The 27,811-nt window shown below is 38.1% G+C and overlaps 2 protein-coding genes and 1 long non-coding RNA gene across 5 annotated transcripts in view; 2 read left to right on the top strand and 1 right to left on the bottom strand.

The window, feature by feature from the left end:
- Positions 1 to 11,453, top strand: part of LOC146482261 (endothelin-converting enzyme homolog) — a 103,355-nt gene extending 91,902 nt beyond the window's left edge. For both annotated transcript variants that reach the window (XM_085107514.1, XM_085107515.1), the window contains exons 18-19: positions 8,406 to 8,482; positions 9,846 to 11,453. In XM_085107514.1, the coding sequence (XP_084963640.1) occupies positions 8,406 to 8,482; positions 9,846 to 9,945 (177 nt within the window). In that variant the 3' untranslated portion in view covers positions 9,946 to 11,453. The remainder of the gene's footprint in view (positions 1 to 8,405; positions 8,483 to 9,845) is intronic.
- LOC146482262 (uncharacterized) lies at positions 22 to 3,459 on the top strand. Its single transcript, XR_014864198.1, has 2 exons — positions 22 to 160; positions 484 to 3,459. It is a non-coding gene; the product is annotated as an uncharacterized LOC146482262 (long non-coding RNA).
- A 575-nt stretch (positions 11,454 to 12,028) lies between the features above and the next one.
- On the bottom strand, positions 12,029 to 27,798 carry LOC146482260 (cyclin-dependent kinase 8-like). Of its 2 annotated transcripts, XM_085107493.1 has the most exons (13): positions 27,601 to 27,798; positions 27,418 to 27,493; positions 24,311 to 24,421; positions 21,860 to 22,000; positions 21,098 to 21,155; positions 19,909 to 20,040; positions 18,333 to 18,476; positions 17,516 to 17,585; positions 16,842 to 16,914; positions 16,602 to 16,699; positions 15,565 to 15,649; positions 14,749 to 14,844; positions 12,029 to 12,900 (listed from the first exon to the last, which is right to left on the bottom strand). In XM_085107493.1, the coding sequence occupies exons 1-13, from the start codon at positions 27,750 to 27,752 to the stop codon at positions 12,745 to 12,747; spliced, it is 1,392 nt and encodes a 463-aa protein (XP_084963619.1). In that variant the 5' UTR covers positions 27,753 to 27,798; the 3' UTR covers positions 12,029 to 12,744. The 2 variants fall into 2 exon arrangements, with proteins under 2 accessions (XP_084963619.1, XP_084963620.1); XM_085107494.1 differs by lacking the exon at positions 14,749 to 14,844 and having other exon boundaries at positions 27,601 to 27,789.
- Between the last annotated feature and the right edge of the window lie 13 nt (positions 27,799 to 27,811).

Raw genomic sequence — 27,811 nt, 5'->3', positions numbered from 1 at the left:
TCATCTTATTTTTCCTGCGTGACTGTGTGAAAAATGTTCCGTTCTACAGCAGATCTATTGGGTTGAAGGAAAATTTTTAGTGTGATAAATGTCAAAAGTAGAAGAGGTTTTGCTGTGTCGGCGAGAGGCAAAAGGTCCGACGGCTCTGTCAATCTAGGAGGTAAGGACTAACTAAATCTTTGTCACTTTATGTATGGATGCTCACGCACCTTTGTACTAGGGGGAGCAATTTTCTAAAAGAAACCTTTGATTTTTAATCAAGATAATGTTAAAATTGCAAGTTAATACGGACAACAGTAGGCCAGTGTCGTTATATAAATTCATGTGGTCGGCTATATTACATAATATGCACAATACTAAGAGATCGTTTCAAACTGCGGACCAATTATTAAAAAACGAGTCATTAATCATGGGGATTTTCAAAATATTTTAAATTTCATCGTTTTCTAGTCAAATTGAGTGATTTTTATTGTTGATGTTTAGGTTCTATTTGAGTGAGATGCACCTTGGAGAATGTTTGAATACAGGATAAATATTTCAAGTCAAGTTAGCTTTGTGTCATTTTTCTATTGTCTTTAAAATACTGTACTTGTAGCTGATTAATTTAATAAATTAGATTAAAAAGCTCATTTTAAAAATTTCTGTTTTTCCCAGGTTGATAGCTATTCTTGTACACATAGAGTTGTTTATTTTGGTTTTTGTAGAAACTGAAAACTAGGTGCTCAGTTCCATCAGCCTTTGATATTAATTTACTAGAGAGTCAAGATGTCTTTTTGCGAGGGAATAATCCAGATAATAGGAGGATTTGTTTAAGCGAAAAAAAAATTTAGGGGTTAGGCGCACTTTAACTTAATCTACATGTACATGTAAGAATGCAGTATAATTTACCCATTTAAGGACGGTGCCTACTAATACCGAAGTATTTTTGTGTGGTTTATGACTATGCGAGAAAAGCAGATCTTAGCAAGGCCTATTGGAATCCAAAAAGAAAATTGGGGGTAACAACGCATTTCTCAGAGATAATTATACAATAATATCTCTAAAAAACGCCAAAATATAAAGCAATGTATGGGATTTCCTAAATTGAAGCTTAATTATCTCTGAAAAATGCATGGTTACCCCCAATTTTCTTTTGAGATACCAAAAGCATTTGGTAAGTTCTGCTTTATCCGTATAGTTTAAACCGCACAAAAATATTCCTGTATTAGTAGGCACCACCCATAGGAAACCCGAGTATCTCGCGATGCGCAGAACGTATGCGCAGTGACAATAGTAGGCACGGTCCTTAAGAGTACAGACAATAAAATGACATCAGATGTAACACACGCTTTCTCAACGAAAAAAATAGCCAATTCTGCTCGTACTTTTTCCATGTTATTGTAAAAAACAAATCAACGGCAGTTTTCTATGGTCTATACTCTTATAGACCATAAAATGACGCCATAAAATGTCTTAAGCTTGGCAGTGAAACCACTCGCCTGCGGCTCGTGGTTCCACTTGAGTTTTGAACATTTTTTGACGTCATTTTATGGTCTATAAGAGTAGAGTAGTACCATAGAAAACTGCCGTGGATTTGTTAATTAGAGAGTGCATATTTTGTTGACCTCGATCCTAGGTTCTCCCTCCTTTGCCAAGTTGGTGATGATATCATCTGCCCCTACAAAATCTGCAGGGGGTGCCAGATTCATGTCCCAAGATCCTTTCATTCATGGCAATCAAGGTTGGTTGTCCCATACAATCTCGACTCCAATCTGTGTAAGGAGTACATTCTTTGTATGTAATAATTATTATTGTTGAACGCAATAAATTTCGTAAGTCTAATAATTTATTCAACAGGAAAAAAATGTTTTTGCAGTCCCTAGCCATTCTTTACCTGGTTTTTAAAGTAAGCAAATTGTTTGACATGAAATCAAATATTACTTGGGTAATTAAATCCTCAACTGTCCCTGTCAAAATCTTTACCAAAAAAAACCATCAGGCAGTTATGGGGTCAGTTATCCCCAGCAGTTTTTTTACAGGTTGCTACATGAGAGTTCACTTGGAGTAAAGTAAAGAAATAACACAACAATTAAGGGGTAATGAAATTTTGTGCTGTGCAGTGCTGATTTACAACTGGGAAATCAGATAATTATCCCTGGAGTGTAAATTTCTGTGTGAGAAGGAAACCGCTTAAATTTTGCATTGCCCTAGTGAATAGTCATTTGGTCCATCACTGATCAAAATCCTGGGGTAATGGGTTTGATCATGAATCCTGCAAAGTCAAAGAGTTTTACTTTACCTTGCATGGACCACATTTCCTTACTGAGGTAATACTGAGAAAAAAAGTAAGCGGTTTTCTTCACCACAAAAATTTACACTGCAGATTTCATTCTCTGGTTTCTCAATTTAAGTACAGGCCTTGCTTCAACCTATTAACCTTTTGTCCTTACAAGCAAAATCCCAATTGAAGAACATTACATTAAACATTACACTGCTGCAGCCTCAGGCATCACTCTAGCTTATGGATAGCACCTCATCTGAGAAGTCCCATTCATTTTTACACAGCAAGATTAACCTACCATGTATCATTTAATAAGCATTCTGCAAACATACTTCTTAATTTACTTTACATCATCTGGTTTTTCCGAGAAAAAAAAATGGAAGGTACAAGAGTGCTTAAGGACGGTGCCTACTATTGTTACTGAGCATACGTTCTGCGCATCTCGAGATACTCGGGTTTCCTATATGGGTGATGCCTACTAATACTGGGATATTTTTGCACGGTTTAAAACTATACGGAGAAAGCAGAACTTAGCAAATGCTTTTGGTATCTCAAAACAAAATTGGGGGTAACCTTGCATTTTTCAGAGATAATTAAACTTCAATTTAGGAAAAAAATCCCATACATTGCTTTATATTTTGGCGCTTTTTAGAGATATTATTGCTTAATTATCTCTGAAAAATACGTGGTTACCCCCAATTTTCTTTTTGGATTCCAATAGGCCTTGCTAAGATCTGCTTTTCCCGCATAGTCATAAACCGCACAAAAATACTTCGGTATTAGTAGGCACCGTCCTTAAAGAGAGTTGAGTGTGCATATAATAGTCCTCTTCTGAATTCACAAAATGATGTACAGCTAATATTTTGCCTGAAATATTGCAAATTAAAAGCATTTTAATAACTTCATTCTTCAAAACAATCAGTGGTTTAAACTGTTCTTATATAAATAAAGAAGATTTTACATAAACCCAGTGGACAGTATGGAAAAGGAAAATAATATATTAGTGTTTTTCCTTATGTTACTGAAAAAGGTATACCAGACTATGTGATAAGGTGTAGAAAACTTTACCACCGGTCACTGATGTCACAAAACCCATAAAAAATAAACAGTTATTGTACGGTAATCAGAAGTAAGTAAAAAAAAAAACAATTAACTTGGGGTATAACATTATTTTGTATAATAAAAATATGATAACTGAATCACTTCAGGGGAATATCAATTGTTTTTAACCTGCAAGGGAAACAGAAGTTTGCTAAAAAAAAATAGGAGGTAAAAATCAGACTGAAGCAAATCCAAGAGAATTAACAACTATTTGTTCAAAGAATCAGGATTGTCAAAAAATTGAGGGTTCAAATAGCTGAGATTGCACTGTAAAAATTAATACCTGTCCATATTAATTTTCATAAATCATTACTCACTACCAAATTTGAAAGTTTTCTTTTAATTAAAAGAGATGGCTGATAAGACGTTTGACCTTTTATCTGTAATCACAGTTATCAACAGAAGCCACGTTCTGGTTGCATTTAACATATTGCCCTGAATATCAGCCATCTCCTCTCCAGATTGGTGAGGGGATGCAGATTGACAAGGAATGCCCCTTGTTCAGCATATTTTTGTTACGCCTCTTTATCAGTTGAATAGTTATAAGAATGATTGAGTGACAGTGCTCTGTTGCTTATAAACACAGCTAGGCCCAGGTATCCAGTGGCCAATCTCTGTTGTACACACCATGCTAGAACGATAGCTCTACCTGGCCAACTAATTAAAATGTTTACTGCTGAAGAAAAATGTTACATGCTCAGTAAGTGGCTATTCTATTTGGTTCCTGTCATCATATCATAAACATTCATAAAAAGGTAAGAAATTAAATACACAACTGGATCTATATCTTGATGGGAAAAGTGCACAGAAACGTTCACACAAGAATGCATAATTTACAAGTTTATGAACTGCCTCAACAAAAACTTCCATTAACAAATGATTCTTGAGCAATACAGTGTTTTCATCACATCTGCCATGATCTGTGATGGTAAATAAAAAGCTTACATCAATTTATTTTTTGTTATTGCTAAAACACAAGGTCTAAATCTACCAGAAAAGGTTACACCCTCTGAGCACTCCTGAGGGAAGGTTCATAATTTATGCACATCCCCCCCCCCCCCCCCCCACACTCATGAGCTATCCTGCAAACCATGGTAAAACACCATGCCCACTCCCCCCTATCACCCTTTTTAACTTTAAAACCTCTTCTAAAATGGAAAATACAAGCATTTCTGGAGTCTTAACATTAAATGACATTTGCATTATAATTAACTAATAAATTTCACGTTAAAAAATCCTTTACTAAAAATTAAAATAATATAAAGGCTGACATTCACTGCATAGAGAATGCAGTGGGTTTATGTTATAATCCACATTTATGAAATAGCTTACTTCATTGCTTTGCCAAGGAATCATTCTAATATTCCATGCAAAATAGTTACATTGATCTAGCCCCCTACCTTCTTTTTTGAAAAAAAATGTAGAATCTCTTTAACATATCAATAGATTATCTTTAAAAATCAATTTTTCTGGAGAAGAAATACAATTGCAGCCATTTTTTTATGTGATCTATATCATAAATAATGTTGTTAAGATAATGTTATTTGATGAAGTCAGGTTCCGAGATACCGAAATGTCCAGAATTTGGATACTGATTACCTCATCAGGATACATCGAGCACATGAAGACAGTGGCCAGGAGGAATCTGAAAGAACTAATTCTGCAGTTGGAGATGCTAGCCATTATTGATAGCAGTTCTATAAAATGGGAATATAATTTTTCATGACAAATCAGACGGAAAAATTTAGAAAATAGCTGTGACTAGCTGACTATGAAAATCCCGAAGATAAAGAATTGAGAGAGAAATGCATGGAGGGTTGGTCATGACAGCATTGCGCATTGAAGATGCACCTGTTCTGTCAGATTACATTTAAGGGCATTTGTAACAGCGAGGGAGGAGGCATTTTGTTTTCAACAGTACCCAGCTAATCATAATTTCATGAAGGGATAAGAAAGTTCAGAGAAAAACATGTCCCAGGCTAGAATTATTTTGCTTGAATTTGTGACCATAAAATAAATTATCACCATGATGTCGGAGAGTTATACAGATAGATAGTATAGAAAAGTGCTTAATAGACCTTAATAATATTTTTTGTTGCTTAACTGGCAGGGGTATTTTGCTGAATACCAAATGTTGCATTTTATGCTACCTAGGACAGTTTAGCCGAATGAAGTTATTTAGGTCTAAGCACTTCTCTTTACTGTCTAGGGTTAAACACTGGTTATACAGACATTTACCTTTAAGTTGTTGTTATGGCAGCCATTCCATCAAAGGACTTCTATGAATTCGGCATTCAGCATTCTGCAAAATACCCCTGCAGCTTCAAAATCAAACTTTAAATAATATTATACTCGGCTTCATGTGAATACATATACTACCTGTTATACAAGGTAGTATTTAGGTATCCTTTTGAACCCAAAAACCCATTTCAGTAAAAGAGGCATTCTAAGCTACATGATTATGTGAGTGGGGGTCCAAAATCAAATATCAAAATATTACATGTATGTACGCTGAAGGTAAATATTCAGGACGGGTACTTCCTCCTATACCTTCCTATTATTATATTTTTTTTCTGATATTATTCTTTTTCAAGGCGAACTTGTGTATATAATATAGCAATCAGTACAGAAATATTAAAACTGAACAACGATCTTTAAAAAATGTGCACAAACAAGCGAATAAATATTTTGCGTAAGCTAATTGTATTGATGAAAATGAAATCACACTTCGCTTTTAACGTTCCTTGAAAAGACTTTCAGTCAAGAATACTCACACATCTAAATCTTTGCCCTTATATCCTATTCTTTTAAGTATTAATTGTGTTTGTTCTCTGTAAAGATTGCCACAAATAAATGTTAAAATAGAAATATATGCGAGAATAAACTTGTCAGTACTTTTCACAGTGTAAATGCAAGACGTTTGTTAGACTAACTATTTTACTTGAGAATCAAATTTTCTTAAATGAAGCAAAACGGGATGAGATAAGAAAATAAACTTCCGAAGGAAATAACAAACATGGACCAAAAAATGAGCACAAGAGACTGATCTGACGTTAGCAGTAGCTTTTACAAAAGTTAAACAAGTTGCAGCGTCAACACTTCAAGAAAATCAATATCTTGCAAAAAAGCAAATTAAAGTTTTGTCAACAAAATCATAAAATAACATACTCGCCTCTTTGGAGATCGATAACAAGTCCTTTTATTCCATTGCTGATTTTCGTTCGTTTTACAACGTTGAGTAAGCGAAAAGTTTCACTTCAAGAGGAAAAATACAACGTTTCGTCGCGTCGATCGGATCAGACTAAAATGATTTTTCTTCGGCCGCTGTTTATGTTATACCGCCTCTAAAACAGTCCATATGTTTCTTCCGCCGCTAGTTGCCCTGCTCTTTTTCCCACTGTTGAAAAGCAAAATTGGAGGAGATTAGAATATAAAACTTTAAGGGAAAAAATTAAAAAAAAAAGCCCGAAAAAATGAGCGAAAAAGACTGCTCTAAAATTAGCAGTATTAAGCTTTAGATAAGCTTAAAGTTAAACTGCGTGTCGACAGTGCAAGACATCAATTTCTTGCAAACCAGCAAAGATTGGTCAACAAAATCACATGGATATATTCGCCTCTTCTGAGAATAAACAGTCCTTTTATTTCACTGCTGATTTTTTCGTTTGTTGTACAACGCTAAGTGAGCGAAACATTCCACTTCAAGAGGAAAAATCCAACGTTTCGTACCGTCAAGCCGGCTCGGAGTAAAATGAGTTCACTTCAAGATTCGGTTGCTGTTTATGCCAACTCTCTCGCCTGCCGCCAGTCGTATTTATACTCTTTCTCCCGCTGTTGGAAGGCAAAATTTGGGATAGATTAGATAACAAAACTCCAAGGGAAATGATGAACATAGACCGAAAAAAGTGAGCTCAAAAGAATCCTGTAAAGTAAGCAGTATTTAGCAGTAAACGGCCTGTCAACACTGCAATGCAAAACAACAAGTTCTTGCAAGACAGCAATCAAGCAAAGTTTTGTCAACAAAGTCACATGAATATACTCGCCTCTTCTGAGAATAACCAGCCCTTTTATTCCAATTCCTGATTTTCCGTTCGTTTTACAACATCAAGTGAGTGAAACGTTTCACTTCAAGAGGAAAAATTCAACGATTTGTTGCGCTGGGTCGGAGTAAGATGGTTTCACTTCAAAGTTCTGATGATGTGCAAGTCGATTTGTTTCTCCCGCCGCTAATCGTCTTGCTGTTTCTCCCGCTGTCGGTTACATAACTTGACTGTGTATTTTGTTGTCTTCAAAATGTCTTTGTATTTCTTAAAGGCAACTTGCCGCCATAGTTAGTAGAGGGAGACGCTAAACAAACAAGGGTCGCAGCACGATCGCAGAACAGCTTCACACAATCTGAGTGTTCCTGTGGTACTAATTGCGGTTGTTTCGCCCGAAAGTCGACTCGCCTGAAAGCGTTTCGCCAGAACTCGCACGACGAAATACACCGTATTCACAAATTCCAAATGGATTTCATAACTAGTTCAAAGTTTTCACTTCGCGGTAAAATTTCCCGCTAACAAAAATAAATCAATTAAATAATATTTGTTACAAGTCGACATGCAGCTATTTGTCTTGAAATCATACTCAATCGCCTTGTAGGTAAATCCCTAACATCTCGGAGAAACTCGGCACCTCAACGTAAGGACCTCTTTTAGTTTGTTTGTACAATTTTTACTGATTTTATCTCCGCTCGTTTTATCGTGTAGGTCTTATAGTTACTTTTTCTAATGAAAGTTTTCCATTTTATTATTTAAAACATCGCGCTAATCGACGTGAGTCCGGGCGATATACCGTCGGGCGAATCGACTTTTGGGCGAAACAACCGCTGCGCTGCGTACGTCGTACGTACGGTCGCTGGACGGACACAAGTGACGTCATAACCAAACCAAAATTTCTCGCATTCACGGGTTACCAAATTCTCTTAGCTATGGGGCTCCGCTCGCGCGCGCTGCGCGCGCGGGAGCTCCGCTAATAATTACGTGTTTCTTTGTTTCTAACCAATCAGCCGTGGTGCAGCATATACAAGAAGAAGGCTGCCTTTCGTCAGCTAGAGACAGACTCCCATTCGTACCCTAAATACAGGTGAGGTTTGAGTTTCTTTCAAACATAAAGTTGTCAGAAAAAAGTGATCAGGAGCAGAGACTCATTCATTAGAGGGTACTTCTTTTAGGGGAACCGAATTGGCAGTTTTATAAGGTTTATTTCGAGCTATTATTTGTCTCAATAAATCTCGACATCTTTGCTGTGACCACACTCCATTGAATGCTGAACATTAACACTGGGTAGATGTCACACGTGTTGATAAATTGTCGCTTATCATCATCGAACATGGGTAGGGAGGGGAGGGGGTGAGGGCAAGATGTGAAAGTACGCCTACTGACGACCCCATTGAGTATTTTAAACATGGTGGAAGCCGCATCAGGAGCCGTACGAACAACAGAAGATCGAAGGAAATGGAAACAGAAATATGTTAGGATCCACAAGGGACCATTTTTTCTCTGCTTTTACGGACTGAACTGTTTGCTTTGCCATTTTGCTAATTTTCAGTGATTTTGGTCCGGAAATTTGTTCTAAGTAGAAGAGCTAATACTAAGTACTCAAAGTAATATAACTTCCCTGTTTTACTCTAAATATTGTTAAGTGATCGGCTAAGTATCTTCTTATCGTAAATCTCGTTTCTTTAACTGTACACATCTAGTCCTAGTTCTTTGTCATTGTATTTTCCTTTCTCTTGTTTTACCTGCTACTGTATTGTAGGTTACTTTCTTGATTCTGTAAGGTTGAACTGCTGTTATTTGTTATGCGTCAAAACCACTGCTCGCCCCGAATAGGTGTGGCAAACTGCGAGCAGTGCTTGTATATGTTTTTAAAATCTTTAATTTTGGCAATTTTCATTGTGCAAAGCGAAATGTTTTGTAGTCACCAACGAGATATACTCAAAGTTAAGTGTCTTCTACGATAGAATAGAACTCCCCTGGACCCTGTGGCATACGTCATATATTACCATGGTCACCGTTAGGAAAAGAATAATCGTCCGTGTTTACAGGCTGTACGTATTAAACGAGTTATTTTTGGCGAAATTGTATTCTTCTGACCCAAGGTAGATCCGTAATTACGAGATTTCTGTATAAGCTAGTCTCCGTGAAGTGGGGTTCAACTTTTTATTCATTTTCATTATTTTTGTTTATTTATGTACTTACTTTAACAAAGCTTCCACGTTTTATGATATTTAAAAAAAAGGAGAAGAAAAATACGAAACCAAGGCAAAAACAGTGGAGCTACACAGCAACGCTTGACTCCAAATTAAGTCTGCCCTATGAGAAGATAACTTACATGACAATTTTGCATTTATTTATCATACAAATGTAACATGATACGGAAAGCAGCGTTGGAGCTAAGTAACACTGCGAGTGATTTATACTGATTGCATTTTGTTCATTTTCAGGATAATTGGCACGCTTCGCAACTACGATAAATTCGCAAAGGCTTTCAACTGTAAACCAGGTTCTGCCATGAATCCGGAGAAAAAGTGCGTACTGTGGTGATAGAACACTTTGAGAAAAACCGATCCAAAACATGCGAACGATCAAAATAGGCCTTATCACGGTTTTCGACGCCATTTTGACGGGTAGGCAAACAGGCTTGAAATAACAGTGTTTGTATGAAAATCCGATGTCAAATAATTTTCATAAAATATCACTTCTGAAAAATTCATGAATTGGAAACTTTTGGCACTAGGAAAAGGATTTTAGGAACAAAATTGGAGGGATGTAGCTGTGACAGAAAGCGTTCAGTCGTGTTTTGAACTTTCCATACATTTCCCTGTATTTTTTCCCGCGAACTATTTTTAGTAGCAGCTCACGGCTGGTTCGCTATACAGACAAATGTATGGAAAGTTCAAAACACGACTGGACGCTTTCTGACACAGCTACATCCCTCCAATTTTGTTCCTAAAATCCTTTTTCTCGTGCCAAAAGTTTCCAATTCATGAATTTTTCAGAAGCGATGTTTTATGAAAATTATTTGACATCGGATTTCCATACAAACTCTGTTATTTCAAGCCTGTTTGCCTACCCGTCAAAATGGCGACGAAAACCGTGATAAGGCCTATTTAGAAGAGTTACGAAAAATATCTACAAGTTCTGGTTGGTTTACATTTAAGAAAAAGTAAAGTTCAGATAGAGTTTATAGAAAGAACATCGAGGGACATGTTCGAGTCATAACTCACCTATTAAGACATGGTTGTTCCAGAAAGCATTGCATTCTTTAGGGCATCCATTGAGAGCGGACTTTCTTTCCTTTATTTTCTCATGCTCTGACTGATTCGAAATTGAATCCGAATCCAGTAGACTTTATTCGACGGAAAGTTATAAGTTAGTGAAGTTACAAACTGAAGAGTCAACGTTATATAATATACTCATCTGTAATATCTTGAATCACACGAAACGTTAAAGGAGCTTACAAGATATGGAGATTGTACGAAACGTTAAGTACCTTTCTTTTACAAGGAAGGTTCACAGACCACAAAAGGAAGATATCGACTGATTTTCTTTTAAAGCGAGAACAAACCATGAACGGCAGTTCCTAGCGACTTTTCAAGACACAGAGAAGAACTTGATAAAATTGATCCAATTTTTCCAAGTCGCAATCCATTTTCACCCTGGCCAAAGACACTAGAAGCTAGTAGGGTAGTTTGAGACAAAAGTGAACCAATATAGTAAGGGTACCTCTTGTTTCCAAAATACTATCACATGGCTCCTTTAAACTCTTGACTCCATCTGGACCGTCGGGGAGGCGGGGATTCTGCCCGCGCCGACTTTGAAAGTTTATAATAGCTGCCATGGAAACCAAATTTTGACGCTACTGCGGAATAAACACCAGTACAGCACTAGCTTTCGCTTGAATGATCACTTTAGGTTTCATTAATTTGTGAATTAGTAACGTTTCTCATCATCATTTAAACGCGACTTTAAAGAGTAGCCAAACATACTTGTTACTCATTCTCTAGAAATGTAAATCTGTTGTATTTCATTAAATGATTTAAATGATACGATACCTGTTGTGTTTGTTGTATCTTCTCATCTGGGAGTTTCTCAAAATGCGAAAATTACTGCAGTATCAGCTGATTGATTAATGCTGATCTTCAAGTACACTTAAAAAAGCTTCAGTATATCCCCTTTGCACTAAGAAGTCATATGACCCCTCCCCTCTCCCCGTTGTGAGAAATACTCCGGCCTGGTGTCAAAAGGAGTGACCCAAAACCTCCGTCATCTCTCTACTGAAATCCAATCCTCGCTCCTCGTCAGTTCCGTTTCGGTTCTATTCTCTGTTCACACTGCTTAGCAAAGTGTCATTAAAACCTATCCGATATGTGACGATTCACTTTCAAGACCGAAGCAGCGCAGCACCAACCCGGCACAAAAACCGATCCGAAAATCGGCGTTTTGTGCGTGAACGAACGAAAGCCCTATTCAATATGTTTTCGGTGTCGGCACAAGAGCTATACGGTATAGTGTAGACATAACCTCAAAAAGAAGGCCGTTTTATCGCTAATCTCGTGCCCTTCCCAAGCGGAAAACTTATTTACACAAACAGCGAAACTTGAAGTAAACTTACTTACACAACGTAAGATCAAACGTTTTTATTTCCACATTCACCTGTATACAAATGAAAAATAAACCCATTTTGATGCAATGTACAAGTTTAGAAATAGCCCCGAATTTTTACAACAATAGATAATGCGACAAGAATTGAAAAAGAGGATAATGGAAGTGGAAGAATTGGCCACTGACGCTATGAAACAGATTAAACTGAAAGATTAAGTCACTTGCTGTAGTCTTCTCGAAGACTAATGCCTCTAGCGTACATGTATCTCCGCTTGCAACTGAAATGTCAGTTCTTTGATCAGAGAAACACCGGCGCACATCTGGCGATACTGCACAAACTGTTTGCAGTGTTCACCCCCTAAAACGCGTCGCATCGACCTTTTTTTCCGGCAAAATGTTCACGTGCAACGGAACAAAACAGTTATGTAACGTGTTTTCCCGCCACTTTGAGAAACGTTGCCGGTTTCTCCCCACTTTGAGGAACGTTGCAGGTTTTCCGTCACTGTTTTCCCGCCACAACGCGTCTCCTATCTAAGCGATATTTGCATCATATTTGGTAAACATTAAAAATCCGCCTGTAATATACCACCCGTGCGATGGGGCCAAGCAGCATTTAATACAGCTTTCTTTTCGATAGAGGCACGACATGAAATTTGACATCAAAAAAGGAAAAGAAAAACTGAGTCGGTCCCAGAAACATTTTTTTACAGGAGGGAGAGAGATCAGAAAGAGGATTGATCAGAACTGCCGATTGGTAGGGGTGGACTGGTTTTGATTGTTATTCGTCGGAAACTGCTGCTGCAGGAATCTTCCCACGTGACCAGTTTGCTGTCCGCTGGAGGACTGGGTCTGTTGGTTATTTTGTCCTTGGAATGCGAACGACTGCTGCTTTTGCTAAAAATGGAAGATAAATAAAACAAATTTAGTAATGTAAACTAAGAGATTTGAACCCCAATGCGCTTTCAATCTCACAAAGCCTATTTCAACTGACATCCATTCCAATGTCAGTGAGTTTTCAGGGAGAGCAGTGATGGCGCAGTAGGGAAAGCACTTGCCTTCCATTAATGTGGCCCGGGTTCGATTCCCGGACTCGGTGTCATATGTGGGTTGAGTTTGTTGTTGGTTCTCATCCCTGCTCCGAGGGTTTTTCGCCGGTTACTCCGGTTTTCCTCCCTCCAAAAAACACTATTTCAAATTTCAATTCGACCTGGAAACAGTGGAGAGAAGAGCCACACCGTGGATTCCACTTAAATTCCCATTTATTTATCTCATTTATTTTACTTAGACCAACAAAATGAACTAGACAAACGATAACAAAGCATTAGTATGTTACGCCTTTGTAGCAGCGATAGACAAGCTAATTAAACAGAAAAGAGACCCTCGAAAAGAAAGCCTGAAGTTTTTTTCAGGCTTTCTTTTCGATAGCTGCTTAAGTTACCGGCGTAAAAAAATGCGGGGGTCTTTCCTCAATTTAACTTTTCAATCGCGGTAAAAATGTATGTTTCATATCTTCATACTAAGACAGACTAATATTCTAAAAATGAGCGCAACACCAATGGGTTTGGCGCAAAACATGCTTCGGATGAAACATCATCCATTATCAGTTGCCGAAGAAGTGGCTGAATGTGATGCATAAAATAAGTGTGAATACAATGATAATAATAATTAATACTATAATGCCCTTGAATTATTACTATTGTTTCTTTGGCTTTTGTAGCATTCCTTCGAAGTCTTTTAGTCACATTATAGCATGTATTACTATCATTATATTCACACTTATTAAGCTTATACACTACATTCAGTCACTTATTCGGCAACAAACGGTGAATGATGCGCCATCCGAAACATGCTTGCGCCAAACCCAGTAGTGTTATGCTCATTTTTAGAATATTCATCAGTTTGTTAAATGTACAAGAGTGTTACGTTTATACTCCAGTCTAGGAGCAATATCAAGATACTGTGACTCCGTATTTTGACTCTGACACTTCCAGAGACAAAGCATGAGTCATTCAGGGTGAGATTCGCTTCATTTCATTCAAGACGATGAACGAAATCTTATAACTGTGACCATTCAAATGAAAGGACAGTTTTAAACATCATCCCACGAGAAAGAATGTGGAATCTCAAGGAACTCAGCTCTCATAGTCAGTGGTGGGTGATATATCACCTCGCTCGCTCATTCTGCTGCATTGGACGTGACTCGTGGAGTATAAAACGCTTTAAAGCATCAGATATATGTACCAGGAAAGGATCTTTTTCCACTGTGTGCTAGAAAACATTTTGTTGCTAGTGTAACAAAGTGTAGGTGCCTTGCATTTTAGTAAGTACTTACTATGAAGGGACAGAAAGAGAGAAAATGTGAAAAATGCAATTAGTTTTATCCTACCTTCTTACTAACTCGGCAGCTCTTAAACGCAAGTAGGCGACTCAATAACGAGGAACAAAGTTTTTATCAGGGTTATGACGCGCAAGATGGCTGTTCTATGGACGCCCTTCTTCCGATAAAATTCACAGAAAATTAACATGTTCAGACGAAACCCCTACAGAACCCGCACATCCAGTAGCTGCCTTGAAGCATGCTCCTTGCTTTGCTTATTCAGCTCGTAAAAAGTCGCTTTGTTAGTCTTTAGATCCAAACTAAAAAATCCAGTACGCCGACCTTTGTCATGTACCAGGGGCTTAAATTTGTGGTGTCCCCAGAGAGTGAACAGATTTGACCCTCACAGACACGTGATACTTTACCTGGAACTGGTCAGTCGCATGCGCAGACACGACCCGTACTCTTTTAGCACTCGGCTGGCCATTAGTGTCCGAGTTCTCTTGCTTGCCCGGGTTAGTCTGTAAGTGTTAAAATGTTGGCCGCTCTCAGCGAGATAACGACACTGTGAATTGTAACCACTGTGTACCTCGTCTAATATTGGCCTGTTCCCCACCAAGACTGATGGGTAATTACTACGGCTAAGTTAGAACGAGTTAGCGCTAACAAAGTGTGCTTTCGGAACACACTTGATGAGATGTGCCACATTGTTAGTGATAATTAGATTGTGTTGTTGTGAGACGTTATTGTTGCTGGTGTTTGTTGTTTAAAAGTGCACGATGAATTGTAAAGTTTTGTGCAAGTATTGCTGGATCACATTCGTACTTGCCGACATGCAGCTAGTAAAAGACACTTCCCCGAGGATGTCTTTGTTCAGGTTTGGACAAAGCGCACATCTCGAATTATGCTTTAACTTGCATGCTTTGTACAGTAATGTTGTATTGCGGCGACTATAGAGTGCATGCAATTTCGGTCCAGGGACCACTTACATGAACAACAGGGACTACTTACATGTACATGTACAATTATCCATGCAATCATCTTCAGTTGCAATACCATGCAAACGCTGGACCAATATTAATGGAGCAGCATATTGTCAGGATTAAGCCAATGCCTCATAAATATCATTTTGGCCATCTTATTTTCTGTAGCACAGTGCTACAGTCATGCCACTTTGACAATCTTTCCAGTTCAAAGCAAAGATTAATCCAATATTGTAGCAATGCCACTATTTTAATTACCTTTGCAGCACTTGATTTTGAGTCGCTATCATCATCGTTTAGGAATTCTCTTTTCGGGTACGGTATTGTCATTCCTGCAAAAGCACTAAAACCACAAAGAAATCATCAAACACGAGGAAGAAGGTTTCATGTAATATATCAAACACGAGGAAGAGTGGTTCATCAGATATCCAAACACTGAGAAGTAGTTTGAAAAAACGAGGCGCAGCCGAGTTTTTTTTAACGACTTCGAGGTGTTTGGATATCTGATGAAACACACTTTCAAGTGTTTGATATGGCTTCTCAAATGATCAATAATTCTTGGAGAAATTCAAGGCTAAAGTTGGCAAAATTTTATGGTAATAAGGATCACATATCCAAACCACAGTCACGGTAGTGGTTTTCTTTGTTTTCTCTTGATGAATTATTAATGAGTTTGAGAACCAATTTTCAAATACCGAGAAGAGGGTTGAGAAAACGAGCGCAGCGCGTTACCACTACACAAACTTCGAGAGACAAAAAGACTGCAAGCAGTCTACTAATCAATAAAAACAATTCCAGAGACACAGCTAGACAAAGTTATCGTTAATCTTCGATCCCATACCAGCAGAATCAGTACTCCCAGCGGCCATAATAAATAATTATTATAAATTTACTCAAGATGAGACTACGAAGGCAGTTTATTTCTGTTTTTTTCCCTAAAACTATTAGAAGGTGGACTAGGCCTCCTAAGGATGTAGTTAAAGGATTTTTTTAAATTATTCTATCAGTTGACTGTTACGTTACTCACCTGAGTTTGTAATTCTGTTTAACCTTGTAGTTTTAGTTTTATTACACAGTACTGCTCAAAAGTAAGTTGTTTGTCTCGACTCGATCCTCGAAACTCGATATTCGAGTCTCGAACGTCGAGACCTTCGAGTTTCGAGACGCGAGAATCGAGGTGTGATGTCTTATGGATTTTTACCGACGAAATAAATGAACATGTAGAAGTAAAAATTGCACTGACAAGTATAATATGTGCTATTGTGTATTTTCTGTGATTGAATAACTGCACTTACTCTGGTGTTGGTAAAGGCTCTTCCTTAAAGTAAGGATCCTGCAATGCCTGTTCAGATGTAATTCTTTTATTTGGGTCCATTACTAACAACTTGGACAGCTAGTAAAATAAATAAATTCATTCATTCATTAATACATCTTCAAGTTTTAACACCAAAGAACACTGAAAAACTAAAACTGCCCAAAAAGAAAGTGAAAGTACATGTACATTGCAATAACTGTCAACAAACATAAATTTTTACCAGTTGAAATGCTCTGCTATCCTGTTTGACTTTGTGTTTCTCCATATATTTCCACAAACTAGCATTGACATAACTAACGAATAAAAACAATTATTTTTTTCAGTAACCTACAAAGTGCATCTCCTTGTCAATGTTAGATGCATGTAAACAGCTAATATCAATTAACCTTAAGTTAGAAAGTTTACATGACTAGGGAAGTTGGAGTAGGGGTGGGAGGGGAGGGAATGTATGCAAAGACCACAAGGTAACATGGGTTATAATTGATTTATCTCATTTGCGGCTCATCTCTACGGTAAATAAATCACAGAGGCAAGTGTTTATGGTATTTTTCACCCATCCTACATGTATGGCATTGAAAACAGTTAATCACAGCCGAAGTTCAAAGATTTACAGCTACCAATACAACCTTTTAGTCTTGTTGTGTCAGCTTGAGAATTAAAAAATGGTGACTTAAACATTGAAATAGCTGTGTGCTATGGTTAAGTTTCATTCTAGCTTCAAATTTTATCATCTTCCTTTGCTTTGTTTTGTTGTTGTTGTTTTATGTGTACTCTAATGCGTAAAAAGAGCAGAAAACGAAGGAAAATAAAAACACAACCAATGATAATAATGAACCACAAGATATATGCATGATTTTTTAGCTTGCAAAGACAATTGACATAAATTGTCCATACTTTGCTTTTCTGAAGTCCTTCTGTAGAGTTCCATGCTCTGGCATTTTCCTGATATCTTCCCAGTCTTTCTCTGAAAAAATGTCAAGGCAGGACCAACACCACATGCTGTTACTTGCATAAAATAATGGGGAGCAGGGATGGTCTTAAAATTCAACCCACGTATACCTGAGATTTTACTTCTTGTTTGCTCTGTTTGTTGAACAGATTGTCCAGTGTCTCGCCTAGAGATACACTGTTCAAATGTCTAAAGGCAGACCTTCTTACCAATATTTAATTATGCTCCAAGGGAATGTCAGAAAGTCTTGAATTTGGCTTCAAAATCAGGCTTGTCTTCAATACTTAATGCAATTAGGAGAACATGTCCCCAAGTCATGCTTGGGAAGCTAGGACTCCTGACTTTAAAAAGTCGCAGGCGGTTTTCTTCATTTTCTCCTTATCTTTAGGATTATTCAGAACTTCCAGTGTCTAGAGTAGCTGATCTCTTATTTACCCAGTCACTCTAGTCTACACAACAATACTCTTAGCGGCAATACACTACTTCATCTGCCAAGAGCAAAAACTTCGACTGGCCATATGCATAGTATATTCCAGTATTCCACAGCCCTAGACTGGAATAGCCTCCCAAAGTCAACAAGGAAACTAACCTTACTCACCACTTTTGAGTCTTACTAGTGCAGGTATTTTTAATTTGTTAATCACGATAAAATAGAACACTTTACTGTACCGCTTCAAGAGCATTTTCAAAATGTTTTAATAGTTCAAATGTGGAACAGGCATGTGGGAAGCTACATGTAGGTCACACACAATGTATTACTACCTTGTGGAAATCCCATCACATTAAAAATCCTATCAAGCTGCTCATGGTGGTAAGGGTTGCTGGTTTTGATGTCCTCTTGACGGCAATGAAATATTGGTTCACATGTTAACAGCTCAGCAAAAATACATCCTATAGCCCAGATATCTGAGGACAGAAGTAAAGTGCAGTGAAAATGGGCAACCATAAAAGATGTATAGTGAAGTATTGTTCCATAGTTTGTTTTAGACAAATTTAAAAGAAATTGATGTGACATGATTGAAGTCTACTAAGAATATGAAAGTAAAAGCTTACGTTAGGATTGTGGTTAATGCTAGTGTTAGGGAAAGTCCTGCACCTCTCTGTACCCCACTTGCGTGGGTCACGTGATGTTTTTGTGAAACCATGTGCTTCGAGCAGTTTGTGCCTTTGCTATGTACTGTAGCGTAGTTTGTTCACTTTTTACGACTCGATTTGGAGAGACGGGCCGCAAGATGCCCAAAAATATGTGAGTTGTCATTTCTGCCGCTTACTTGAGCTGGTTCTAAGTATTTCTGTATTGTTTAGGCCTGGATTGCGAGCTCTTTCATTTTGTATTTTTCAGTTGTACCAAACGGACGCACGTAACACAAGTGAGTGAAAACAACTGGAATTTGAGTGTAACGTTTCGTGTAATGGATTAATAAACATCTTCAACTGTGGCTAAATAACGGTTTTGTCAGATAATGGTTTTTCCAACAGCTTGTTTTTATTTTTAAGTTCTAAAAACTAGCATATTATTTAAACACCAGTAGAAAGCGTTAGAAGGTTAGATCCAAAAGTTAGAATGACTTGAAAGCCGTTAGCTATCTGTTAGCTTTCTAATGTTTAATGGAGTATCGTTAGTGTACAGTTTCCCAAGGAAGGTCATAATATTAATATAATCACAAGTGAAAAAGGCCATCAATGAATGACAACGTTCAGCAAATCAATTTGCGTGGAAGATCTGTCTATGTGTACTACAATGATGCCATGTGTGATGGGTGTAATAATACCAACTAATATAAAACCAAGTTCTAAAATTAACATGGATTGAATGTATACAATGTCATGCAACATTCTAGTTTTTTTAGAAAATAATGGTTGTGATATGGGGGGGGGGGGGGGGAAGGGGGTGTGATGTTCCATATGATCAAAGCCATGCAAAACCTATACAATTATATTCTGTATGTACCATAAATATTTACTAGCCCATATCAGCTCTATAACATTAGACCATAATACCGTATGTCCCATACTACAGCATTCAATTTGGTACAGGGTAGACTTGCACATTTTTACATTGAGTTTTCATTTGGGGTACTGTGCTTTACAGTCTGTTGTATCTGTGAGAACAATTTTTTATGAAAGCAGCAAGTCCAGTTATCAACCTTTCAAAATACATGTATGTCTCTTTGTTTAAACACAGTGTTCTACCTGTACATGGTAGTCTTGTAAACTTCTCAGACTCAAATTTCATATCAGTCTGGTTTCCTGAATACTTAAAGAAACTCCCCCAAATTTAAAACTTTAATGAACATGTACTCTAACCAACAATCGTTAGCATGGATTTCAAGTGTACCTATTGCCTTAGTGTAATGTCTTGCACCAAGAAGCAGCTCAGGTGCGCGATACCAGAAAGTCACCACCACTGGATCCAGATCTGCAAGAGGCTTTAATGGAGCATTGAACAACCTGGCAAAACCCATGTCAGCTGCAAAACAATACAACACATAAATAAAATCCCATAACAATACATTATTAAATAGATGACATTTATCCTTCAGCCGGGGTCCAGCTGAGTGGTGACTGTGGATCTGGCCCCAGTTGTTCGAAGAGCGGATAACTTTATCCACTGGATAAGTCGGTATCCAGAGTAGCAGATGTACTCCAACCAATGTTTCTGGCAAGTTTTCCACACAATCCCATTCTTAAATTTGACATATGCTTCTACTCTATTCACAAATTATAGGACTATCAGGAAAATCTTGCACACATTTTATCCAGTGGATAAAATTATCCGCCCTATGAACAACTGGGGCCTGGAGGTGACTGGTTGAGGGCAATCCAGGCCCTGAACAATGTATCAAATCAGTGAATGTTTTTCATATTTTCTGATTGAGTACAGACCATAAAAATGACATCAGATGTAATGCTAGCGCCTTCTCAATGGAAAATAAAGCTAAATTCTGCTCGTACTTTTTTCATGTTCTTGTAAAAAAACAAATTGACGGCCGTTTTCTATGGTCTATACTGTTATGGACCATAAAATGATGTCATAAAATATTCAAAACTCCATGAGCCGCAGGCGAGTGGTTTCACTGCCAAGTTTTGAACATTATTGGCATCATTTCATGGTAGATATATTAGAGTATAGACCATAGAAAACTGCTGCCGATTTGTTAAATATCCCAGGCCTGTTATTTTACTCTTCTTGTTCATCATGTCCAAGTAACCACCTTACTTCATATTATTCAAAGCTTCAATCATACTCTGGTAGTTTGAATTGACAATAATAATAGCCTGGTGGTCTTTCGTTTGGTGGATACTATTTTGACTACAGGTGTCTTTGTGTACAGAGTGTACGGTATGCATGCATTAAGTGTTCCCAAAATGTCAAAAATAGCAATTACACATCCCTACACTTATTAATGCTGGTCACTGTTTGAGTATGACAAGCACCCCCAAGTCTTTAGAAGGGCAGTGATAATGGGGAGGGGTATAAAAGAGGAAAAGTGTTCTACAGGCAATAGACATGTTCATAACCTTACCAATCCTCACTCGTCCTTTCTCTGGACCCTCACCCATAACAAGTATGTTGGCTGGTTTCTAAAGTGGAATCATGTCACAAGCAATATTATTAATGAGTGCATACTGTATCAACACAAAAACAAACTAAGCAGGGTTCACTCTTACCCTATCTAGACTGTGGAAGGGGGGGGGGGGGAAGATTCTGCCCATGGTCACTTTAAGCCTCAATAGATTTTTTTTAACATTAGAGCAAATGGCATGATCAGACATTTATCTTGGAAAAATTTGATGTGGTCAGTTAGTGTTTATCATGGTAACCATGGCAACCAATTTTTGACATGCTATTTTTTTAAGAAAATGGAAAATTTTTTTTCTAAAATGAAGAAAAATTACTTTTCTTATTGTAACTTTTATGTTTTTAGCTCATATTTTTGTTCAATTTTGGTGCTTTCCTGAAGTCTTGGGGAAATCCTCAAATCTAAGACAGCAAATCCAAGATGGCCACCATTAACCATTTAATTATCATGACACATGATGTCATCATTTCCTGTTGTGGACCTCACAAGAAACATCGTTGGACATGCTATCTATCCTTCAAGCGTCATTCTCATAACCTTTATACTTGCGAAGTTATGGTGCCCCCCACCCCCCTCTTGGCACAAGGACAAGAACCAACAACAAAGTTTTTAAAACTCAACCCACATATGACACAAGTCTGGGAATCGAGCCCAGGTCACATTAGTGGAATGCTCATAGAACTTTACAAGAGCAATATAACTCACCAGGTCTCTGTGTAGCACCCAGTTGGAATGAAGATAATGAATGCCATCTAGTATCTGATAAAGTAGGGACTTCACCATCCCCTTTGGTACAGGGACTGCCTTCTTTTGAGCTTTAGAGGCCCGATGATACTTGATAATGTGCTGTGAGAACAAAATAGAAAATTAATTATTAGAATATTATTATAGGTGTACAGAGACCATTTATTTCATGAATTCAGCTTATACAGTGTATATCAGAAGATAATGTCCAGGATTCAACATTGTACATTGGCTGTACATTGTACATTGGCAAAAAGGAAATACATCAAGAAATTTTGAGCAGAATCTTTCAGCTGAGGACATTATCAGCGTTCTCTGGAAGCTCACGTGACTGGCAAAAATCTCAGTCTAGTCATCCTTAGTGCACAGCCTACACAGGGTTCGACATCTCCGCTCACCCGGTCGCCCGAGGCTAGTAAAACTGGAGCCCGGCTGGTAAATTTTGCACGTTCAGTAGTCCGTGGGCTAGTAGAAATTTCTAGGTAATTAATTCATATTCTGATTACATTTTTTAGTTGGAACAGTATCAAACAAATTATTTAGAGTTCTTATGATGTTGATAATAAAGAGTGTTGGAAAACTACCATAAAATGGCATCTTGTCTCTTCATTCTTTTCTCCTTCAATCAGTCGTTCGATCGTGCCTTGCTACTTGTACCCAGACTGCACGCTTATAGTTAATTTTGTCCCCAGGCCCCTCTCACTCTGTATTTGGAAACGCCTGACAAAACCTCTTGAACTTGCAGATGTTGGAGGCAAGATGGAGCGATTTCTATCGAACTACAAACCTCCACCGCCGAAAAAGTCAAAATTTAGCGAGGAGGATCAGTTAGAAAAAAAAACAAAATATGAAACTGAAAAACGTAGTTACTAAATTAACATTCCAGGGGAAAAATGTCTGGGCTACTGATATGTGAGATGGTCTAGTAGATTTTGAAAGTTACTAGCCCGATGGCTACTAAGTCAGTTGAACAGGTGTCGAACCCTGCTACATGTACATGTACTCAGCGAAAATAATTTTTGGAGTAGAAAGGATAAATCCATCTTATTTACTTGCCAAATCTTGTACCGTGATAGAAAGAGTCCTTTAAAGCCAGCCGTAAGATCAAATGAAAAAGTGAAATTTTCTGGGTCATAATTTTGGTCACAATAATTTCTTTCAGCACAGTGGTGGTGGGAGATTTTCACACACACCGAGCAGTGACGCGGCATGAAACTCTCAGCAGCAACAGAGGGCTCTATAGGGAGCTGAAAAGACTAAAAGAATCCTTCAAGGCCATAAGAGGAAAATTAAAATCTTCCAAGCCATAATTTGGTTACAATATTTTTGTTTTTTTTTTGCAGGGTGTTAAATTAAGAGATCTTAACACTCCCAGCAGCAAGAGATTCCCACAAACACACACAAAAAAAAACAATACTAAATCATTACCTGATCAGTACTTTTATACCTACTGTAATGCAGTATTGGTACAATTATTGCAATACACTAATTAGTTCTAATGGGACCCATCCACTACATGCTATGAACTGCCCCTTCCCCCAACCCCTCAGCCACCTGCACACACATTAACCCTACAACCAACTCTTACTTAATTGCAGACGTGTTGCCAGTACAAATACCCTGTTATTGCCAACAGGAAATGAAGTCCTGACTTGTAAAGAAGAATACCGTATTTACTCGAATAAGCGCCGCCCCCGAATAAGCGCTGCCGTGGAGCGGAATGGTTAATAAGCGCCGCCCTCGATTAAGCGCCGCAGCTCTGGTGCGGCGCTTATTCGAGTATTTACATAAGATGATAAAAATACACTGTAATCGCTGCAATGCGGTTCTAAGCCAGCAATGGGAATTGATTTTCATCAATAGTGATGTTTTTCAGTTCGAAGTGAGTATATCTTGATGCTCTTTCATTCAGTTCTCTCTTCAAAATGTCAGTTCGCGTTCTTCAGTTCTTGCGTGAAGGCTGCAGTAAACTTCGCCGGTACAACAAGCCCAACCTCCCTCTTTCTCTTCCCTGTAACTGTTGCAGTAAGGAGATGTCAGTGTTTTTCCTTGTACAATCAAAATGTTTTGGCTTTGTGGTATGAGCCTTTTAATAAGCGCCGCCTTCAAATAAGCGCCGCCCTCGAATAAGCGCCGCACAAGAGACACGAAAAATTAATTAAGCGCCGCGGCGCTTATTCGAGTAAATACGGTAATCAGTAATCAATAATAATCAAATCAATCTTTTTACTAACAATCGATTATTGATAGTAAAAAGATTGATTTACCAGTGATGCAGGTTCTCTCTATCACAGACAATATCTTTTGATGACAATATCTTTTGCACTGGCTCTGAGTATTTCAAACTGAAAGGGAGTTACACTAGCTTCACATTTTCATATACAGATACATTTATTTACATTAAGAACTCACCCAGAGATCATGCTCTGCAAAATCCATCAGGAGCCAAACTTTACGATCAGTATGTGACAGGAACACACGTTGTAATGCAATCACATTTGGATGCTTCAGCTCTCGCAGAAGCTACAAAAAGTTTAAAAATAAAGAAAGTGGGTGACAACTATTATTTTGTTTCTGTTGAAAGACAAACATTTGGGGGTTTTGAAATGATATCAAATTTACGTGATACTTCCCCTTTAAGGAATCTATGTACATAAAATGGGTTATTCCAGAAAAAATCCACACCTCCCTGATGGATGGGATTCTGGAAATTCTCACCGGAGGGGGGGTCAAAGACTCTGGAAATCCAGGCGGGAGGGGGGGTTGAACTTAAGAAAGTCTTCTGCAGGAGTCATTTCGACTGATAGTTCACGCGATTCAAACTTTTAGTTCGGTGACACTTCAGCGCTCTCAGACCCTGAAAATAATAGAAATATTTTGTTCACATAATTCTCACCTAAAATAAATGATAATCTAAGTTCCTTCGCAGGTCCTTTTATAGCAGAAAACGCGAACAACAAGATAGTAAAGAACGAGCCATCCTAACATTGTTTGCAACGAAGAGTTTGAACACCTGACACATTTCTACTCGTACCAGACCCAGCGCGCCACCGTGGTGTAATTTCACGTCTGCCATTGCATTCTTAGCATGGATTCCACTGCGTCAGGCAGAATAATTTTTCACTTGTGCAAGCAAGGATGCAGAGCTATTTGCTGAAGAAGATAATTCCAAAGAATTTTGGTCCAAACATTCCCTCTTCGTCGAAAATACTCGAGAGGAACTTGTAGCCATCTGTACCTTGAAAAAACTTTTAGAAACGTAAGTTATTGCGAAAGCAACAGAAGGAGAAAGTTCTTGGACGGGTTCCTGCAACATATACAGTGGTAACCTCTCTGAAGTCCCATCGTCCATAGCACAGTTGAACAAGCAGCCAGTGCATTTTCTGCGTGCAGTTTTAAGATTCCATCGGTGTTGTCCATTGGGCACAAAGGATGAACTCGTTCGCTTTTTCGCATTGTTGCTCCTTTCTTTTTTTAGTTCCACGCGATAGAGTTTTTAATATTAGCCGAAGCTTAAGACATTAAAAAAAAAACATCTTCTAGACGTGATTGTGCGTATTTTCTATTATAATTAAATTAAATTTAGGCCTAATATTTTTTCCGGAAATCCAGGCAGGAGGGGGGGTCTTTTGTGTTGGAAATCCAGACAGGAGGGGGGGTCTTGTGCTTCAGGAAATCCAGGTGAGAGGGGGGGTTAAAAAACGACCTCATCCGTCGGGGGTGTGTGGATTTTTTCTGGAATAACCCAATGGGAAAAGCCTGACCTGAATCAACGGGTCAAACACATTAATATGACGCTTTTCTTGTACATGTATGTAGTTATCTGGCTCAGCCTCATCCCCAGTCGCCCTACGCTCACTCAAAGGGGATAAGTGGGGCGCTAGGAATGAACGGAAGGGAAAAACGCAGGCTTTTCCCTTCCTATTTTTCTCCTTCTCATCAGCCCCTCACTCGCGTATTTCTCCTTCCCATGAGTCTCCGCGCCGCTTCTAGCTCATTCCTATGCTCTCCGATTCGTTCATCATTCCTGGCTCTCTGATTCGTCTTCGTTTACAACCCCCAAGAAAAGCCTGTGGAGGAGGCAGGGTATCTGGACCTTCAGTCATTTACAGTCAGGTGCATGCGCACTCTATTTTACTGTTAAACTTTTTTAAAATTGTATGCATCGTAGTATTATGTATGAATACTTGTTATCGTAATGTTATGTAACCAACACTTGCTATCTTAACTGTTACGCTGAAGATAACAGACGTCGTTGAAACATGACTGGAAAATTAAAAAGAGTCGAATTGTTTTTAAAGATTTCAACATTATTGGTGTTGTCTCGCAAATATGAGAAATCTAACAATAGAGTTACACTGTATAGCCTGTCTCCATATAAATAGGCCCTAAGAGGCTTAAATCCCGGCATAGTAAATCGAACCAAATCGACCTAAATTTCAATCGAACTTATTGAGTTCGGTTGAGTTTGGCAATCGAACGAAGTCGAATTCACCGAAAAGAAAAAAAATCAATCGAACCCAATCAAATGTTCGATTTTTGAACTCGTGATTTGTGTAAAACAGGCTTTGAAAATCCCTAACCAGATCTTGGAAGCTCGAGTTACTTCAGTCCGGAGTATAGCGCATGTTTTTTTCGTAAACGAAGAAATTACGCGGAAATGGCTTCAGATGCGCTCTGGATGGTAAGCTTCAAATGCGTAGTAAAAAGGCTACCAGGAATGCCACTTTGACGTCAAGGATGGCGAAGTTTTCAAGGTTTTAAAGAAAATAGGCGAGAAAGGCCGTGCATTCCGAATTGGAAACGAGCGTCGACGATTAGCCCTTCAACACCCGGTGAACGTGAACTGGTTGCTTCCCTGTGGCCTATAAATGCTTCCATAACTTGGTAAGTGAAGATGTTTGTCAGGGATTCAATAGATCGGGGAACATATCCAACCAAAATAAACCGGGAATGTATTAATTTGCCTCAAGTAGTTAATGTGCAACCCTTATGAAAAACAGGGGAAGTAAAACTTACGCATACTTTTCACCTTTAGCAGAGTCAATCCACAGATTGAGTTCGATTTTCGACATTCGATTTACTATGCCAGGTTAAATCCACAATGAATAATGATCTTAATCGAAAAGAACAATAATTACAGCATACAGCTGTAGGTTGGAATGAGTTATAAAAGAAGAAAAAAATTACATTAAGTCTTATAAAAAAAATAACAATAATTAACTTACACGTAAGCTTATTTCATTAAGACTTTATAACAGTGTATAAAATAATAATTATAATTATGGCAGTTAACCAATTTTTTAAGCTAATTACACTGGACTGCAAGTAGCGAAAGCTAATTGAGGCAGGCAGTAAAAGAGAAAAAGAAATGTGAAATCTGTTGGAAGAGAAAGAGACATAAACACAATGGAAGAAATGAGGCAGTAAAAATCAATAAAATAGCATATTTATAATACATGTATATTAGTACAATATAATTAGATTAATAACATAATATAATGTATTGTGGTACATACTGCTATCTCTCGACAGGCAGACATCGAAATCCCTGCCCCTTCAATTTGCTTGAGGGCAAAATATTTCCCATTGGGACTAGAATACAAAGAAAAACAGAAAGGTATATGAATACAACAGTATCGAGCATCGAGTATTTTAAACTCTAAGAACGACAACAATCTCGTCCGCGCAGATATACAAACCAGTCTTTCTGTTTCGCCTTGTAAACGTGTCCATATGTTCCACGGCCTACTTTACATCCTTCAAAATCGAATTTATCTTCTACTTTTTCTCTTTGCTCGTTTGTTTTTAGTTTGAACTCAAAATCCATTGCAGAGAACAAACGCTCTTTCATTCATTCATTCAAAGGGCGGCCATATTGGAATTGACCCAGCCTCGTATCGATGCATCAAC

Source organism: Pavona decussata, unplaced genomic scaffold (genome assembly GCF_977016875.1).
Source record: "Pavona decussata unplaced genomic scaffold, jaPavDecu1.1 SCAFFOLD_47, whole genome shotgun sequence".
Classification (NCBI taxonomy): domain Eukaryota; kingdom Metazoa; phylum Cnidaria; class Anthozoa; order Scleractinia; family Agariciidae; genus Pavona; species Pavona decussata.
The sequence above is the reverse complement of the archived record's forward strand: the minus strand, read 5'-3'. Positions and strand labels throughout refer to the sequence as shown.

Excerpts from the sequence above, each read along its gene's own strand:
- LOC146482260 (XM_085107493.1), bottom strand. The coding sequence starts at position 27,752 with ATGAAAGAGCGTTTGTTCTCTGCAATGGATTTTGAGTTCAAACTAAAA. Across the intron at positions 20,041-21,097 it reads GAAAGGACGAGTGAGGATTG|CTGACATGGGTTTTGCCAGG; the intron begins GTAAGGTTATGA and ends ATTGTTTTGCAG. Across the intron at positions 16,915-17,515 it reads AAGGACTTCAGAAAAGCAAA|TTATGTCAATGCTAGTTTGT; the intron begins GTATGGACAATT and ends TTTATTCGTTAG.